This window comes from Xenopus laevis, chromosome 7S (assembly GCF_017654675.1).
Source record: "Xenopus laevis strain J_2021 chromosome 7S, Xenopus_laevis_v10.1, whole genome shotgun sequence".
Classification (NCBI taxonomy): domain Eukaryota; kingdom Metazoa; phylum Chordata; class Amphibia; order Anura; family Pipidae; genus Xenopus; species Xenopus laevis.
In genome coordinates this window covers 71,114,510-71,134,569 of record NC_054384.1, presented here as the reverse complement: position 1 = coordinate 71,134,569, position 20,060 = coordinate 71,114,510, and the positions used below count along the sequence as shown (strand labels likewise).

The 20,060-nt window shown below is 38.9% G+C and overlaps 1 protein-coding gene across 1 annotated transcript; it reads right to left on the bottom strand.

Moving 5' to 3' along the window:
* Positions 1-1,298: 1,298 nt before the first annotated feature.
* Positions 1,299-7,432, bottom strand: fxyd2.S (FXYD domain containing ion transport regulator 2 S homeolog). Its single transcript, NM_001088082.2, is given in 6 exon segments — positions 1,299-2,375; positions 3,461-3,512; positions 3,635-3,671; positions 4,052-4,126; positions 4,850-4,891; positions 7,388-7,432. Coding segments are annotated over 5 exon segments (186 nt in total). The 5' UTR covers positions 7,398-7,432; the 3' UTR covers positions 1,299-2,375; positions 3,461-3,490.
* Between the last annotated feature and the right edge of the window lie 12,628 nt (positions 7,433-20,060).

Below are 20,060 nucleotides of genomic sequence, written 5' to 3'. Positions count from 1 at the left end.
TTTTATTTTAAGTTCCACTCTAGTCTAGCACCACTAGGCTTGTTCCTTTTTGCCTACCCCTAATTCCAGCCCTGACTACAATGTTACTTTCAACTCTTGTTTGGGGTCTTAGTCTTGCCAGAAGATCATCAGCACAATGAGACAGGCTACTGTATCTTGCATCATTTTCCTGTATTTTGCATCATTTATTTCTCCTATTTTAATAAGATTCCCTGGATCATAGGCTTTCATTAATTATCCTCTGGTGACTGTGTTAACCCCTTCTTAATTGTTTATCTATGGCTCCTGGTTTTCTACTACATTTGTCCGGTATGTGCCAGCCTGATGATTTGTGGTGCAAACTCCCTCTGCTGAAGTGCACCCAAACCCAGCTATTACCTTAAAACCCTCTGACTGGTTGTTTCATTTTTGAAGATTTTTCCTGACTGTCAGGAACATTTTCATAAAAAATGGCAGGGAATGTTTTAATAAATAGGCATTTTGATGAAACTGCTGGATTCCCCAGTTATTTAATACATCTGAATAGTGATGGGCGAATTTGCGCCGTTTCGCTTCGCCGAAAAATTCGCGAATTTCGCGCGGAATTCGCGAAACGGCGAAAAATTAGCGAAACGGCGCCGGCGTCTCGTTTTTGACGCCGGCGTCCGTTTTTTGAAAAAAAATTTTTTGACGCCGGCGAATTTTTTCGGCGAATTTTCGCGGGCGTTTCGCGAATTTATTCGCTGGACGCGAATCGCACAAATTCGCCGCGAATTCGCGCCTGGCGAATAAATTCGCCCATCACTACATCTGAATTATTTTCATTAAAAGCACAATATTAAAGGTAACCAAGATCCAGTATTAGTGAGTCTTCACTTAGAAGTCTGGCAAAGGCCTGTCACATTGGGCTGTTGCCATATCATTTTGCTGTGAGGCTGACTCCCACCAACTGATTTCAGCTTTAGTGCATACTTATCTGAGCTATATTCAATCACTATCAAAATGTTCCTTAGTCTTCATCAATTTCTCTAACTCATTTTCATGATCCACTATCAATAGAAGTCGGTGACTGAGTCACTAAGCATCTTCTGTTGTCTTCCTGACTGGTCTTGTCTTTCCCACTGTTCATATTCTCTAATAAATTTTTGTATATTTTTTGATTTCTAGGAACCATAATCACCTTGCTTGTTTTCTGTGATGAAGAAAAGATTTCTGAAAGGCTAGTACTTTGTGACAACCTATTATTTCATCTCTTCTCTCACAGAATACTTTTCTCTGAGGTTCAAATAGACTCATGTCACATAATTCAATTGACACAGTTTGAGAACACAGCCTCCTTTAATAATTCAATATACAGTATAACTAGCAGATGTGCAAATGCATCTAGATTACAGTATGAGTCCTTCAAATTCCTTTTAAAGCGAAAGAAGGAAAAGGAACAATTGTTTGAACAGCTCCTCATAATATGCAAAGGCTAACAAAATATTTTGTGCACAATCAGCAATACAACTCAGAGGATGTAAGTTGTAAATGCAAGGATACTATAGCTTGTAAAGTTATACAGATTGTATCTTAAACATGATCGTTTAAGCCTGAATGTTCTGCTTACATAATACAGATTATTGTACTCTAGAGCAGGGGTTCTCACTTTCTACAAAGCCTCACATAGTAATAACAAGCAACCCCAGCTCTCACCTGTTTGTGACAAAATATCATTTAGAGTGTCTGCAAATATAAGTGTAATATAAAAGTGTAAAATAAAATAATCAGAAAAGTTGGAATGCAGTAGTCAGTCTTAGAAATGCAACATGTTTTGGACTCTTTTCTCCATTTATGCTGGAAAGGTTTGTTTACTAACATAGGTGCTAAATTGCACCAGTGCAGTTCCCATAGCAACAGGCTATCAATCTAGTACAACTTAAACAATGAAAGCAAATATTTGATTGGTTGTTCTGGTTAACTTTGCTGGTGCAGTCAGTGTAACACTTTCATAAATCAGCTCTCAAATATTTTTATAGGCATATAGTATGCTTCCTCACATCATGGGAATGCTTTTATCCAGAAACCTATTGTCCAAAGCATTTTGAATAACAGGTCCAATAAAATCCAAGTAAAATCTTTAGTCAGAAGGCACGTCATTGCATAGAGACTTTGTAGGTATGAGGGCTATTTTGTTAGATAATTTAAAAATTCTTAGGCATGGCAAAGTCAGGCAGTTTTAGAAAAGAGGCATCTGAATGAGGCAACGCAGCAAAAGTCCTGTATACAAAATAGTGGTTCTTGTTTACAGAAGAATGAATTTTTTTTATACATCTTGACTGAAATCCTTGTAAGCAAGGAGCATTAGATTGTCACTGGTTTTTGGATCTGAGATGTACACATCTTCCATCTGCAACCTGGTGTGGAAAGCAAAATGTATGTCATTATCTAGGAGTTTCTGGAGACGATAATCAGGTAATAGTGACTGATGTCACCAAAATTCTGACCAGGGGCATTTTAAATATTAGTGACAATTTATTGGCCAGTTACTCTATTTCTAACTGAAAACATACATGATGCATACTTCCCCAACTTTAACAATAGCGTTTTACTATTCTTCTCATGCAAGTGGAAACTGACAGGATTTTTCTTCCATGTGTGTGTGTGATATTATAAAGACTATAGGGGTCATTTATGAAATCTCTGCCACAAGCACTATGGGGCACAAAATCTCACCAATTAGTGTTCAATTACAGAGCTATTGTGGCAGGGGATTTTGATGCAGCCTGCAAGGCACGGCACAGCTGCAACACAGACCCATTCTTAAAGGAACAGTAACATCAAAAAATAAGTGTTTTAAAGTAATACAAATATAATGCAGTGTTGCCCTGCACTGGTAAAATTGTTGTGTTTGCTTCAGAAACACTACTATTGTTTATATAAATATGCTGCTGTGTAGCAAGGGGGGGCAGCCATTCAAAGGAGAAAAGGCTCAGGTTACACAGAAGATAAACTCTGTAGAACATAATGGTGTTATCCGCTATTTAACCTGTGCCAAATAGCCTTTTTTTAAATTTCCACCATTGCTACACAGCAGCTTGTTTATATGAACTATAGTAGTGTTTGACCTTGGTGTAAAATGGTGGATTTTTGCATTTTACCCCTTACTCAAGGGTTGTATATAAGCATCATATACCAAAACGCTATTTTTCCATGTGATAATGGGAGCCTATAAAGCTATAATCACAGTCCCTTTATCACCTGTTTAAAAAATCGATTATCTATCTGTACTGATAAGCATTCAGAAAACACTCCAACCTAAAGGTCTATTATTCTAAACATTTCTTGGTATTTCATCTTCAACTGTTACATTTTGTCACTTTGATTGAGTGAAAGCTGTATTCTTTGCTCCCCAATATGTGGATAGATAGATACTAGATAGATAGATAGATAGATAGATAGAACACAGATAGTTTGGTGCTAGAGATTGTTTTCATCTCACCAGCCTAGATGTTCAAGGTTATCCACACTATCACATATCGTCGTTGAGGGCTCTGTGGAGACATGGGGATATTAGTTCACTTGGCTTCTACTTAAGTGAAAATCATCAGTGTGAACACAGTGGAAGCAATGTACTTGGAATTACAAAACCAAGAAATTAATGAAGGGAACTTACCTTAGTTGCTTTTTCCTCCCACAACGGAATCTGCCACCTGACAGGGTGAGAATGACATAGAATGCTAGCTTTATGCCTTATGCTTTCAAGAAATAAATACATTTATTTGTTACATAATAACATACATAAGGGTAAGGGGATTACTGTTATTCCCATCTCTTAGTATTATGCTTTATTATTATTATTACTACAAGTAGTCTACTAGTAGCCTTCCACTAGTAGCCTGTCTACTAGTAGCCTGACACCTTCTTTTATATTCTCTGTAGTGGTTAATAAGCTCCATTATCTGCTCCAATATTAAAGTCAAAGCCATTCTGAAATACGTTTACTGTTGGGCCATTATAAAGATAATTTTAAAAAAGAACTATGTAACTATTAGACAGGTAGACAGAAGTTTTAACAGATATCAGTACTCACTGAAAATAATCAGCATTCCAACCACAAAGGCTATTGCCGCAAAGATGAGACCACCTTTCCTGATTGTCTCATAGTCTGCAAATACAAAGATAGAAATGCAATATACAGTAGGTATTCAATAGAGAATATGAGCTAAAAGTACATTCCATGTGGAACGGGAAAATAGAGTAAAAACATGTGAAGTAATAGTGAAATTAGAACAGTATGATGCATGGTGGAATTACAGTGATTTCAAAATATATTCCAAAACTACAGTATGTCATGGCCTGGGGGTTACATGCCAGATTAGTATTAAACTCAACCCTCTGCACCCCTTGTAATTAAATATTTAGAGTTTTAGATAATCTGTTTTTGGCATTCTTGTTTCAATAAAAAAAGCACTTCACGGCTTACTTGGAAAGCCCTCTCGCCCTTTTAATTCATTTATATAGCCCTCTGTGTTGATGTACTGATGAATTTGTCTTTTTGGCCTCATAAATGACCATCCTCAATATTTTATAATTATGAATGTATTTGCAATTGAATTGTGTCTTTTTGCACTGCTGATCTCATAAAACAATGGCACTTATATTTACATATATACCTTTAAAAATATTTTAATGTAATTTATTAAGTGCCTCAAAATTATTTTTTTTCATTGTCATCTTACAAACAAAACCTTCTTTACCATTTTCACATAATTTTTTCTACTGTTTGTACAGTTACAGAATATTCATCCGTGCCTTAGACATCAATACCATTAAAACATTTTTGCCAACTGCAGTAACCCTTCTTGACTCACATCAGTTTAAAACTTACCATAGGTGAACTTGTCTTGCATCTGACTCATGTCGTCCTGAGCTGGCAAAGAAATGGAGATGACTCTGAGTTAGAGAGGCGCTTGACACATGCATCCCATTTCCAGAGCTAATGTGCCACTAATGCAGGTCAATAGAGATATGAGTACACAGTGACATATGTTGCAGATAAACATTAGAGAAGTCTGTCCATCTATCCTTCCATCAGTCTTTACATGTATATTAATCACAGTTTATTTCCAGTCTGTCCTGGTGTGTGCCCATGAACACTATGTCCAGTATTTATCACACATCCTGTTCATCGCTTATATACAGTAGAACCCCCATTTTACAATTTTCAGGGGACCAAGAAAAAATTTTGTAAAACCTGGGAAAATGTAAAATAAGGGAAATGTGTTAAAGTAATTTTTTCTTCAAGTACTGAAAGGATATAAGCACAGGATTAAGCACACCATTAGACTGTAAGCCCTACGGGGTAGGGTCCTCTAGCCTTTTGTTTCCTTGACACTGAGCACTTAATCTGCATTGTAATTATATCTTATATTTATGTGAATTGTATTCTAATAATGCACTTATTGTTACTTTTTATTCCAATGACCCCTTGTTTGTTACTACTAATTTATTGTTTTGTTGTACAGTGCTTTGCCCTCAAGGAGCGCTTTACAAATAAAAATATACATACATACATACAGGAGTCCGCAGGGGTGCTTTGAGGCTGTCTCCTCAGGCGGCAGCGTCCCACTAGGTACCAAAGGCGGCAAAAATGCTGCTCCTGGTACTTTAAGAGCGAATTTCCAGGGGGGGGCAGCAGCAACTGCTGCTTCCTCAGGCGGCAGAGGTGCCAGGATCGCCCCTGGGAGTCAGTTTTACTTTGTGATACATTATTTACTGTGTTAATGACAAGCATTAAAGGGATACTGTCATGGGAAAAAAAAATTTCTGAGCAAACAGATTTTTTTAGATTTTGAAATCTGACATGGGGCTAGACATATTGTCAATTTCCCAGCTGCCACATGTCATGTGACTTGTGCTCTGATAAACTTCAATCACTCTTTACTGCTGTACTGCAAGTTTGAGTGATTATCACCCCCTCCCTTTCTCCCCCCCCCCAGCAGCCAAACAAAAGAACAATGAGAAGGTAACCAGATAGCAGCTCCCTAACACAAGATAACAGCTGCCTGGCAGATCTAAGAACAACACTCAATAGTAAAATCCCATGTCTCACTGAGACACATTCAGTTACATTGAGAAGGAAAAACAGCAGCCTACCAGAAAGCATTTCTCTCCTGAAGTGCAGGCACAAGTCACTGTTTAAAATTGACAAAATGTCTAGCCCCATGTCAGATTTCAAAATTGAATATAAAAAAATCTGTTTGCTCTTTTGAGAAATGGATTTCAGTGCAGAATTCTGCTGGAGCAGCACTATTAACTGATTCATTTGAAAAAAATTTTTTCCCATGACAGTATCCCTTTAAGCATTGCAGCGTTAATGTACACTATGGGGGCATGTGCAGGGCACATTTACAAACTAAAGCACTAAGTGATTGGTGCAGGAATGTATAAGGGGCAGACTAATTGGAATTTACCATTTACAGGCAGAAGCATGGCACATTATACATCGTGTTAATATTTTAAAACTATTTATTTCACAAATAATAACATTCATAGAGGAAAAAAGCAGCTTTTGGGTACATCAGGACAAAATTTTGATGTAAAAAACGGGAAAACATTACATTACAATGCACCCATTGAAATGCATTATAAATTGGTGGGACCACAAATAAAAAATGTAAATTGCAGGAAAATCATGGTACTTAAAATTGAGGTTTCACTGTAGTTGCTAAATGATACTTGTGCATAGAAAGCAATCCGATACATTTAATGCATTAGTGTAATATAGCACCTACAACACATACTTTTTTCACAGTTAGAAAAAAGATCAGACACATTAAATCCAGTGATGCCACATTGTTGCATGGGATCCAGATACTGTTTAATATCTTACAGCACAATGCAGTGCATTCATGGAGTACAGATGACAAGAAAGGACACATTCAAGGTCAGTCCCAGATGTTTTATTCATTAAGCAATGTGAAAATAATGTAATACCCTCTTTACTTTTTTAGCATTGCATATCATTCATGAATTGTGTAAAAAGCAGTAATACATTCAAACAGCATGCACCATCATTTTTTTTCATAATTCATGTTATAACATTTACAAGAAGAGGATTTTCCTCATAAATCTGCAACAATAAAATGAATTTACCAAAACACGTTCCTTTGTACTTTCTAAAATAAACCTGTAGAAACATCAAAAGGCTATATTTGTAGGTAAAGAGCGTATGTAGAGCAGGTGCCCAGCAGAGGTGGCATGGAAATAAAGTTTTTGGGATAGACAAATAATAAATGTAAGAAAAGGCAGGGCAGCAAACAATGTTTTCACAAGGTTTAAGCAAAATGAAGAGTAATCTAGTTATTTGTATAAAAAAATATAGAATATTAATTGCTGGTTCCAGAGCCCTAGCATCTGTCCTTACCATCAGCCATGAGTTCAGTCTCACACAACTGCTCCTTTCCTTCTTGGTGCACAAAGTGTGCGATGTCCGTGACGACTCAGACAGGACAAATGTTAGAAGACAACCCTCATTAAACATTAACCTCCCATGGGGTAATATTTCTCTAAGTCACAAGGGATGTAGAATTTGCACAGAGGGGTTTGGGAGAAGCTTTCAAAAAACAAAAATTTAAAGGGACACTAATCTGTTTAGCCCTTTGCAAATACAGAGATTGACTTTCAAACACATAGACATATGTCAAATATCCAGATTAGGAGTGGCAGACATTAAACTGCAATTGCAAAATGATTATTTGCTTCTATTGAAATGGTTTTCTGACAAAATTGAATTTTCCTTTCCCATTCCTTCTAAAAACTCTACTTGTATTTTAAATATATGTGAATCTTTACACTGCAGTATTCTTAAGAAACAACAAGAACACAGCACATGATGTGGATTTAATATGCAAAAGAAAAGAGGGGAGACACATCACTTATTTCCACATTAAAGATGCACATGGGTCTTTTTCTCAGATGGCAAAGTTACTTCTGCCAGTAGATAAAAGTCAGTCTGCTGCCTTCATCACCCTTTATCAATGTGCACCATTCTTGCTTCTGTCCCAATTCAATCTCTTCCCTTTGACCAGTGGATGCTTCATCAATAGTGCAGATGAGTAACGTACTGTACGTGGCCCATAGTAAAACAGGGACTTCTGTCATGGAGGTACTCTGCTGACCTGCTTTTGGGAGTCACAATCCTCTTTAACAGCCCCTGCAATACTGCCATGACTACTGTAGGATTCCTCTGCAGCCTACTCGATTTTGATCTTTTCTGAAAATGAACATCCTTCCGTTCTAATTTGGGCTAACTCCTTTCCTGATTTAATAAGTAATCAAACCACTTCCTATATCTTTAAGGAGAACTAAACCCTAAAAACAAATATTGGCAGAAATGCCACATTTTATTTACTGAACTTACTGCACCAGGTTAAAGTTTCAGAATTTTTATAACAATAACGATACTGGCCTTCGAATTGTGCACAGTGGGTTACCATCTTGGATTTTGTTAGACGTGTCAGTGACATACACATACTCTCTGTGCTCTGGGTAGCTGTTGGGAAGCTTAGCTTAGGGATTGTTGCAAATCATCAAGCAAAAAAATGCTGTACACATGCCACAGAAGCTGATGCTACAGAGTTAGTTTAAAAAAATCTGATGCATATTGTGCTGGTTTCTGAGCTGCCATGTAATAAGAATCTGAATGAATTTCTAATCTTGCATTATGACTTTATATTCTATATATATACAGTCTATTGTGTGATCGGCTCCTGAGCTCAAGTAACAGAGAATGTGCTGGGAATACAATGGGGAGCTACTGGGGGCACCATCAGAGCAGAGCCGGGCCAAGCCGGGCAGGCGCCCTAGGCAGCCTGCCCGGCTGCTGCGCCGGCTGGATGAGCGCTTCTACGCATGCGTGAAAATGCGCGAAAATGCGCTTCTGCGCATGCGCGAAAAAACGCTTCTGTGCACGCGCAAAAACATGCTTCTGCGCACGTGCGAATTGACGCATGCATGGGACAGTGGGCGGCCGGCAGAGAAGGGACCGGACTGGGGGTAGGAGTAAGTACGTGCCTGGCGCCCCTCCACCTTTGCTCCCTAGGCACGTGCCTACTCTGCCTACCCCTAGTTCCGGCCCTGCATCAGAGGCACAGCTCTTCACTGCTAAAGGTCTGTGGTTCCCTTTGGCTGTTAAATAATCTCAAAATATAATGTTCAGCATTTATAGCCCACTTCTTTGTTAAGCTTTAGTTCTCTTTTAACTCCTTCCAGGACCAGATTGTTCCACTCTGTCATGTTTTTCTAATTCACAACTTGGAACTATTTTAATTAGGGATGCAACAAATCCACTATTTTGGATCCAGCCAAACCCCAGAATCCTTTGCGAAAGATCCGAATTTGCGTATGCAAATTGTGGGTGGGAAGGGGAAAACATTTTTTAGTTCCTTGTTTTGTGACAAAAAGTCACATGATTTCCCTTCCTGCCCCTAATTTGCATATACAAATTAGGATTCTGATGTTTCGGCTAGGCAGAATGATTCGGCCTAATTCGAATCCTGCTGAGAATGGTCGAATCCTTAACCAAATACTGTATTTGGTGCATCCCTAATTTTAATGCTAGTCAGATAAACTTTATATAATATGCATAGTGCAAGGGTATGGTGATGTATGTAATGCTCTACATTAGGCAGCATTCAAGTAAGTATACTCTCACTAATATAAACCACTTTTTAATGCAATATGTTTGGACAGACCACAGGTTGGAGTGGATGGTGAGAGGTCCAAAGGCTTAAAATCAGAAGCTGATTTCTTCTAGTACTAACTATATTACTGCTTTGACAGCTCTGTTAGTCAAGGTGCATTAAGGTAAAGAACTTAAAGGAGAACTAGATGTTAAAAATGAATGTGGCTAAAAATGCCATATTTTATATACTGAATTTATTGCCCCAGCATAAAGTTTCAGCTTCTCAATAGCAGAAATGATCCAAGACTTCAAACTTGTCACAGGGGGTCACCATCTTGGATGGTGTCTGGGACACTCACATGCTCAGTGGGCTCTGAGCAGCTGTTGAGAAGCTAAGCTTAGGGGCTGTTGCAAATCATCAAGCAGACGCTACAAGGCTGATTATTAAATTCTGATGCTAGTTACACTGGTTTCTGTGCTGCCTTTTAATAATTATCTGTATTAATTACTAATCAGTTGTATATTGTGACATTTATATTCTCTATGTACTATATATTTTGAGTCAGTCCCTAATCTCAGTAAGTGACAGCAGCACAGAATCAGCAGATGAAGATGGGGAGCTAATGGGGCATCTTTGGAGGCACAGATCTTCCCTGCTAAAGGGCTGTGTACAACATTTTAGCCTACTTCACTAGTTCTCCTTTAAACATGAATGTCCTCTGGCAGCAGCTTGATTGAATACTTAAAGAACAGGCTGAAATTCCTGTTTCCATAAACATGAATGTCCTCTGGCAGCACCTTGATTCAATACAGTTAGGGATTTGTTTCCATTGCCAAGGTTTAAAGTAAGGCAAGAGTAGTTTAACACTATGGTGTATTTGAACATAGCTCAACAGCCATGCTGTCCGCTAATACCCATTCGAATACTGGCTCTTCAATTTAGACAGCATGTATGGAGAAAGATTTCAGGCAATTATTCTCAATTATTTACAAATTGTTCTAGCTCATAAAATTAATTATTGAAAGAAAACCCAGTAAAATTTTACAGAGCAGTTACTATTAGCTCCTAAGAACGGGCAAAGCTTTTTTGAAGTGATTTACTTTTTACCATTATTTCATGTTATTTGTATAGAGACACATTTTGTTTTAAAGAGATTATACATCATGCACATCAATCCTTGACCCAGTGGATCTTAAATTCTAAGGTGCCTATGGCATTCACACAAATTATGGTCAGTTTTGTCAGAAACCAATTAACCTGCCTGTATGTTTTTGGAGTGAGTGAGGAAGCCAGAGTAAAACCCATGTAAGCACGTTACAAATTATATTGGACTACCAGTCTCATATTGTATTAATGCTGAAATCAGTCTTTTTTTTAAAGGGGACTTACTCATCCCTGGGTCTACAAAAAATAAATGCAAAATTAATAGAATAATTTAATAATGCTATTGCAAAGCCTATTATAATAGATCAATTACATTTTATTGTAGGTATGTTTGTTTAATACATTTGTATATAAAATATATGGTTGTAATAAAAAACAAATTGATTCTATGAAATTTGTATGATTGTTAATTTGAATCTGTTCCCTTAATCAAATCAGGGTGGCTGGATTACTTTGCAGTCAGTGTGGGGTGCACGTATGGAGTAAGTGGTTGAATATTCCATAAATTGAACAATATCTATTGGTATCTATCAAAATATATTGATTTAGTGACATAAAAGATAATCATTGAAATTTACTATTATAAAAGAAAGAAATAAAAAGGATGTCCGTTCTAGTTCATCATTACTCTTCCCAGTTCTGCTCCTACTTGGTGGCGTAGAAATAATCCAATCCCCAAATGGAGAATCTTGCAAAAGGCACATTAATGAAGCTACTACTGCTTAATCAAACAGAGATAAGACTTTACGTAGCATGCATGCACCAAATGCCGCCCCTGTCCAAATAGGGCCAGAACTAGAGGGATGCAGACAGAAGAGGTTTGTGCCTAGTGCCCCCCCTTACTGCTGCACCCTGTGTACTTGCCTTTTCTGACATCCTCTAGTTCCGGCACTGCCATTATATAAGTCCTCTGTGCCTTTCCCTACTGTGTATACTTGGGAAACAGAAACCAGCTATGCTGCAGCAGCAGGGCCAGATTTACCCTCCTTGCCCCCCTAGGCCCAGCTACTGTGCCGCCCCCCCCCGCACGCATTTTCTGGATGTGAATCTTTTTCCAATCAGGACATTTATGCAAAAGTGGATCAGATGGATCAACTAGCAGTTAGGCTTGTTTGAGATATATCTATATATATTCTCTATATATAGACACCTTTTTATACATAGATGCAGAGAGAGATGTGTCCCTTGTTTTGATAAGTTTGTCAATTGTGCTACAGTGGGCAGCCGCAGCATCAGTTAAATATTTATTATAAAATAAAAAAGTCAAATCTTGGCAGCATCATAATCTTTGTAGTTCCTATTTCTCAGCAGACATTATCCCTTATAATACATGAGTGATACTCCGCGTTCCCTGTATAACTCAGCCTGCAGCCTTGTGCCTTTATATGGTCACAGAACAACCCCTCAGTGACTCCTAATATCCTTATCATTTACAGTAGGGGTACATTATCCCTTATAATACATGATGATACTCCGAGTTCCCTGTATAACTCAGCCTGCAGCCTTGTGCCTTTATATGGTCACAGAACCCCTCAGTGACTTCTAATATCCTTATCATTTACAGTAGGGGGTACATTATCCCTTATAATACAAGAACTGAAATGGTTGCAGGAAAGGGACATAAAAAAATCTGTAACAGGTTTAGAAGTTAGAACACTTGTGATTCTGCACTTCCAGCAAATCTGCAAGTTGACTATGACATATTTCTCTACATGGCCGATATACAGCAGATCTGCAGGGGAAATATTAAATGTACATACCAGGAACAGATCACCTTGCTGGGACACACGCAGCACAGCAGAGGCAGCAGAAACACGAGCACAGAGAGGAGTGGGAGGGGGCGGAGCCACAGCGGGAGATAGGCTGGAGGAGCGGTCCTAAAGCCAGCCGGATCTATCAGGAGCAGCCGACTTACACAAGATGTTAGGGGGCGCCTTCTTGCCGCCCCAAACATCTTGCCGCCCTAGGCCCGGGCCTAGGGGGCCTTTCCCTAAATCCGGGCCTGTGCAGCAGTAATTACATTAAAGAGCAAATTTCATTTATTAAGGGCCAAGTGGGGAAGCCAGGAATCCATTTCCAGTCTCTAGATTATACCTGTAACGCTAATTTGGCTAGGCAAACCAAAAAGGGGTTAATGTCCAGCTAATGATAGGAGCATGGGTTACGTGTGACTCAACACTTCAGGCTAGGGCCTTCGCTAAGTGGAAGATTTCGGACAGGATGTAGTGCAACTACAAATCTCAGGCTACTTTGCAATAAAAATAGGAAAATATGGATGCCAGGAGATTCTTATGATGAAACAAAAGAGCAACATGACTGTGAAGAATTTCATAGTCAACTGTTTATTTGTACAAAACAGATGACCTCAGGTTTACTTACAGTTGATATGGAGTATGAACAGGTTGGATGATACAGCCGAGGATGTACTTGCTGGGAGCCTTGAGTAGTAACAAGGTTTGAGCTGGTGTAAGGTACTTACCTTATTTTTAGCAATTCATTCCCATAGACCATCATTACATGCCACCAGAAAATTTCAAGCAAGTGTTATGTAGGGAACGGCTAGGACAGAAGGGGCTGTTAAACTGAGGAAGGCACGTTCTGTTGCATAACTATTACAGAATACAGCCATTGATTTTATATCATATCTGAGTAACAGTACCATACAGGTCTAAACTGATTTCCCTGTTTGTACTTTGCATTTACTTTGGTCTTCACTTTTCTGCTTAAATAGCCTATCCTTTTAAATATGTTTCTACATAAGAATAGTAGGAATCATTTAAGATGCCAAGGTGGAGTGGAAAGTGTAAAATTGCCTTCATTACAATGTTATTTCTGAAGGTACTTGTATAGTCCTTCACACTTGCACCTATATGTAGCACTTAAATATGCTTGTGCCTGCTTTGCTGTATAAGGGAAGGGCAAGACGATTGTGGATCTCTGCCTGCGAAGAAAAGCAATATGAGAATCCGCTCCCGTGCTGCCCCTCTGCTCCTGTTCTTGCTGCACAAGGAAGCTTTGTCTCCGCTTGGGTGCAGGCAGACAAGGCGAATTTCGGTGCAAAAACGCAACATTTTGTGCTGGAATCCGCCTTGTCTGAAGAAAAGAAGGTCAGGGCAGCAGATTTTCAACCTGTGGAGAATCCACAATCTCATAGACGTGTGTCACACCAACACACACACAGCTGAGTGGTATCCACATTGATGACAGAGAGGCAGGAACACAACTTTCACATGATATATCAATGTATCAATATGTCATGGTGAAGAGAACTAGTGAACAACACTCTCCAGGAGGTAGGGGTATCAATATTCAAGTCTACCATAAAGAGAAGACTACATGAAAGTAAATACAGAGGGTGCACTGCAAGGTGTAAGCCATGCATAAGCATCAAGAATAGAAAGGCTACATTGGACTTTGCTAAAGAAAAATCTAAAAAAGCCGGCACAGTTCTGGAAAAAAGTTCTTTGGACAGATGAAACCAAGATCAACCTCTACCAGAATGATGGCAAGAAAAAAGTATGGAGAAGGCGTGGAGCAGCTCGTGGTCCAAAGCATACCACATCATCTGTAAAAAAGGGCGGAGGCAGTGTGATGGCTTGGGCGTGCATGGCTGCCAGTGGCACTGGGACACTAGTGTTTATCCATCATGTGACACAGGACAGAAGCAGCCAAATTAATTCTGAGGTGTTCAAAGACACACTGTCTGCTCAAATCCAGCTAAATGCAGTCAAATTGATTGGGAGGTGTTTCATAATACAGATGGACAATGACCCAAAACATACAGCCAAAGTAACACAGGAGTTTATTAAAGCGAAGAAGTGGAATATTATAGAATGGCCAAGTCAGTCACCTGATCTGAACCCAATCGAGCATCCATTTTACTTGTTGAAGACTAAACTTTGGACAGAAGGGCCCACAAACAAACAGCAACTGAAAGCCAATGCAGTAAAGGCCTGGCAGAGCATTAAGGGCTCTTACTGACGAGCTGCAGGGGAGCTCAGGAATAGACGCTTTAAGTTTTTTTCAATGGGGCTGTACTCGCACAGGACCGCGTAGGCGCCAAACGCAGGTTGAGACGCAACATGCTGCATTTTTCCTGCATTCGGCACCTACACGCGTCTGTGAGAGTACAGCCCCATTGAAAAAAACTTAATGCATCTATTCCTGCACTCCCCTGCGGCTGAACGCAGAAAAAGGAACGCAGGGGAGCGCAGCTTCAACCTCTCGTCAGTAAGAGCCCTAAAAAGGAGGAAACCTAGAATCTGGGAATGTTCATGATCAGTTTTTTAATTTGTCCAATTACTTGTGAGTCCCTGAAATGAATTGATTGTGTTAAAAAAAAGGTTTTTGTTCCTCACATTTTTATGCAATCTTTTTTTTTTAACCCACTGAATTAAAGCTGAAAGTCTGCAGTTCAACTGCATCTGAGTTGTTTCATTTAAAATTCATTGTAGTAATGTACAGTACCAAATTTAGAAAAAAAAAGTTGTCTGTCCAAATATTTATGGACCTAACTGCATATCAAGATTAGAAGCTTGGATCAGTATGCTGGCTTTGATTGACAAAAACAGCAACATAATTGCACATTCCAACCCCCCAGGACTTGCTCACAGTGTCAAGTGAATGATTAAGTACAATGGGTTCATTAATCTCTAACTAACAATTAATAGTCTTGACATTCTCAAAGTCAAATCTACAGAGAACCTGCCACGGTTCAGCTTCAGAGGTGACTGACGATGAGAAACTTTAATTCTTGCTGCTACTTGCATGTTTGGACATTTAGGGCATATTTATTATGCTGCATAAAACAAAATTTGCTGGAAAAAATGGTGTAAAAAGCTGTGTGAAATAAATGGTGATTTTATCAAGGTGTGTTTAATTTTACGCCGTGCAAATGCCAGATTTGCCGCCATAATTTTATATTGCTTTCGGTGGAAGCCACTTTATGCTTTTACATGGCAAAGCCAGGGGGTGTGTGGTGTATTCGCCAGGCATAAAAAATATGCTCCTGAATTATGGAACAAATAGTTTGGTGACTATAGAGCATAGGATCTTTATATATTAGAATCAGCCCTATCTTCAGCTGTGCCTTCTGTACTTGTAAGAATTCTATGTGTGTCCCTGAAAACCTGTAGCCAGAAAATGAATTTACAGAAATCCAAATCAGGGGATCAAAAGACACCCAACATTGAGACTCATGTTAGTGATGCTTTGCAATAAAGTCACATAATATACAGAATCCAAGCATTGTGTAAAGCAAAGGGCCATGTCCTGACTCATCTCTGTGCAGAACAGGACGTTACTCTTCATTGAGCAGAACCTTAGAATCATACAGAACAGTTAGATAATGAGCAATCAAGGGGGAAATTAGGATTGTTCTGGATAAATGTGTTACTTACCCAAGTGATGCTATGTCAAGCTGTCTGCTCATTAGCTCCAGTAGCTCCATTTCATGGTCAGGTGGGATTTTAGTTCTTTACTATTTTCACTTCTTATACATGCCATACTGCTTAAACTCCCTCCCCTCTCCCTGAGAATGTGCACCTTCAGGGTATACATGTCTTAAGAATGCAAAGGGCAGTGATGCATAGAAAGTCTTGAGTAGATTGTGGGAAATGTGCAGTCTTATTGTCCTTTTTTAAAAATGTGAAAGTTGCGACACCACTTGATCAAGGTTGGCAATATATGGACAGATATCCCTGCAAATAAACTAAAGGCTGATTGAGATGCATTGGATCATGTGCTAACCATCAGGTTCAACTGTGATTTTAAGGGATTCTTCTTCTTCACATGTTCTGATAGGGTCAAAGGATTGAACACTGCTTTGCACTAGTCAACCAGTAGTTGCTGGTCAGACAGATTTTATTTCTATCCAGAAGGACTAAGTGAAATAAAAAGTAAGTGAAGTAATTGCTCAGAATGGATGGCCACACACACTCAGACACTATTATTGGGTCATTCAAACGTAGTTTCCATGGTACAGGTATGGGTATGGTTATCCATAAACCCATTCAGAAATCTCTGAATTATGGGAAGGCCATCTCCCATAGACTGCATCTTAATCAGATAATTCAAAATGTTAAAGCATATTTCCTTTTTCTCTATAATAATAAAACAGTACCTTGTACTTTTTCCCAACTAACTAGAGGTAAAGTATGGAGATCCAGAAAACCCCAGGTCCCAAGGCATTCTGGATAACAAGTCCCATACCTGGCTGTACAAATAATTTACAATATGCATTTGGTACCTGCCTGTACTGACATTTTCTTAGTGCTCTGTAACTAAGCACAAAGTGGCATGATTTTGTTTTGTGATCTAGCATTTGTGGAAGGTGATTCCATAAAAATGAATAAATAAAGCATGTTTCGATTAATTGAAACCTAAAATTGCAACAGATTCTGAAAGGAAGTTTTCCGGTTATTATTCAGTTATTTTTATCACCCCTGGATTTTCTAGCAGACATTATATATACAACACAATTCAGTAAGAGCATTACATGAGTGTGTAGTAGCGCAATGGTAGTATTGCTGCACATATGGAACTGGTGCAGGTCTAAATGGCCTTTTTATGCTTTGTGTGTCATAGTCCTATGCCTAATCTAGTGCACCCAGAGACTTCCACTACAGCTACATATTTCAGGGGTGGGGCTGAAGGGGCCTGGGTTGTCCAATGCCTTGAAGCAGCACCTGTTAAGACTTTAGTTATACCTGTGATTCTGCTGAAATGATCAATCTTTAATTGGCATGTGTGTTACATACAGCCTTAAGATGCAGATGTACACCCAGTCAGCACCTTGCTTTCAGTCTCATAAGGCACTTTGTAACACTTTTCACAGCCTGTTTACATTTGGGTCAAGTCACATGAAAAGAATATCTAGTGAACCTATGATGCCAGAGAGTTATTATCTCTTATATTTGATTTTATTCACATCTTACAAAAGCAACAGTTTTCTTTCTAATCGCTGACCTTGAATTAATTGTGAGCTTATCCTAAACCATTGTGTAGTCACTGAATTAAAACAATGTTTAACTACATAAATGAAACCAAAGCCTTGCAGGACACAGTTACCTTGTTAAATTCTACTACTTTATTATGGTAGGAAGATTCCACAGGCTCGTTACTCACAAGGTGCAATTCTGCTAGCATGTGAGACTCATTCCAGCCCTATAAATCTGCAGCTGCTTTCAACTGGATCCTGACACCTGCTCAGTGATGTGTGATGTGCACGCCCACAGGTGTTGTGTCCACAACCTCACAGCATATGTTACACTATTAACCCCTGAAGAGGACTGCCACGCAATCTGAAAAGTTGTATATTAACTAGGACTGGAATAACATGTACAGTATATGTGGTTTGCATTTCATCTCTTTGGACAAACTTTTTGTATCAAATTTAAAGTCACCAATAAAATACATCTGTATATGTGTTGTTCTGATTTCCCAGTGCAAATATAACCAATACCTTGGTAAAACTAATATTAGTACCAATGAGCATTGTATATCACAACGACAGCAGAACCTTTCTCAGAATAAAGCTGAATAAAATTATAAATGCTGTGGTCCTATTCTTTTATATAGTTATAAATATAAAAAATTTGGAAAAAAATAGAATAGCTCTAATTTGTGTCGAAAAACTCCAAAAGAGTTGCACTAAAAAACAACTTGAAATGACCATATATGGTTCCCATTGACTTCTATGTCAACTTGATAGCTTTTATATGGTTTTGTTTTAATTTTAAGCTTTACCAATCTTTTACATATGGCCTTACATACAAGTTTTTCAGAGCATGATTAGAATTCATGAGTTTTAGCACAAAAAAAATTGATTTTGTTGAAAAGAATCATATTTGAACATTGATATTTCACTCGCTTATATTTATAGAGCGACTAAGATTTACCCACAGCTTTTTTTGGGACCCGAACCCGACCCGTACCTGCAACCTGCAATCCGCAACCCGCATTCTTACCCGCTTGGACCCGCTACCCGACCCGCAAGTACCTTATCCGCAACCCGGACCCGCGACTCGCTGACATCAAGAATCAGGAAGTGCTGTCATTGTAGACCGGAAGTGACATCATCAAAAGTAGACGTGATTAGAAAAAAAGGAGTAAAACAGGAAGTGCTGTCATTGTAAACTGGAAGTGACGTCATCGGAAGTAGACGTGACCAGACGACCCCCCCTCCCAGAGCTGCTTTTGAAGGTGACACTTTATAAGAAAAACTGTGACACATAGAAAATAGAAAGAAATTAGAAAAAGTCTTTATTTCTGGTGATCTATCTGAAAACAACTAGTTGTTTGAAGGTGAACAACCCCTTTAAGATCAGGACCTGGCTCTTGCAAAGGTGCACAGTAACCAACCCAATCAAGGTTAAAGGTTATGCCCTCATTAAAGGTTATGCACTCATTTATCTCTGTATTTATTTAATTGATGTATGAAGAGATGTTTGATTTTTTCCTTTTTGTCTTTTCCAAGTTGCCACTGGCTCAGGCTAGCCGGCCACATGTCTAAGCACTTTCCACTTTCCTAACCTCCTGTTGTGTTATAATCTGTTTATAAGAATTTAGCAAAGAGCGTGGTAAAAATGCATACTACTTAAGTGTAGGGATGCACCGAATCCAGGAATCAGTTCGGGATTCCGCCAGGATTTGGCCTTTTTCAGCAGGATTCGGATTCAGCTGAATCCTTCTGCCCGGCCGAACTGAATCCTAATTTGCATATGCAAATTAGGAGCGGGGAGGGAAATCGCATGATTTTTTGTCCAAAATAAGGAAGTAAAAAATGTTTTCCCCTTCCCATCCCTAATTTGCATATGCAAATTAGGATTCAGGTTCGGTATTCGGCCGAATCTTTCGCAAAGGATTCGGTGGTTCGACTGAATCCAAAATAGTTGATTTGGTGCATCCCTACTTAAGTGTCATGTAGGTGATGTCCTTTAAGCAAGGGCTTAAAATATAGCCAAAAATTTAATTCTATGAGTTTTTTTAAAGCTTTTTTTTTTTTAAATTTAGCATTAACAGCAAAAACAATTTTGTTTGTAGCCTGTACCGAGAGATGCCAAAAGGACATGTATTCCTCAATGTAGGTTGCAAATCCACATAGGAGCTACCAAATGGCCAAACACAGTACTTATTTGGCACCCCAAGAACATTTTTCATGCTTGTGTTGCTCCCCAACTCCTTTTACTTCTGAATGTTGCTCACAGGTTCAAAAGGCTGGGTATCCCTGCCTTACAGGGACCCTATACT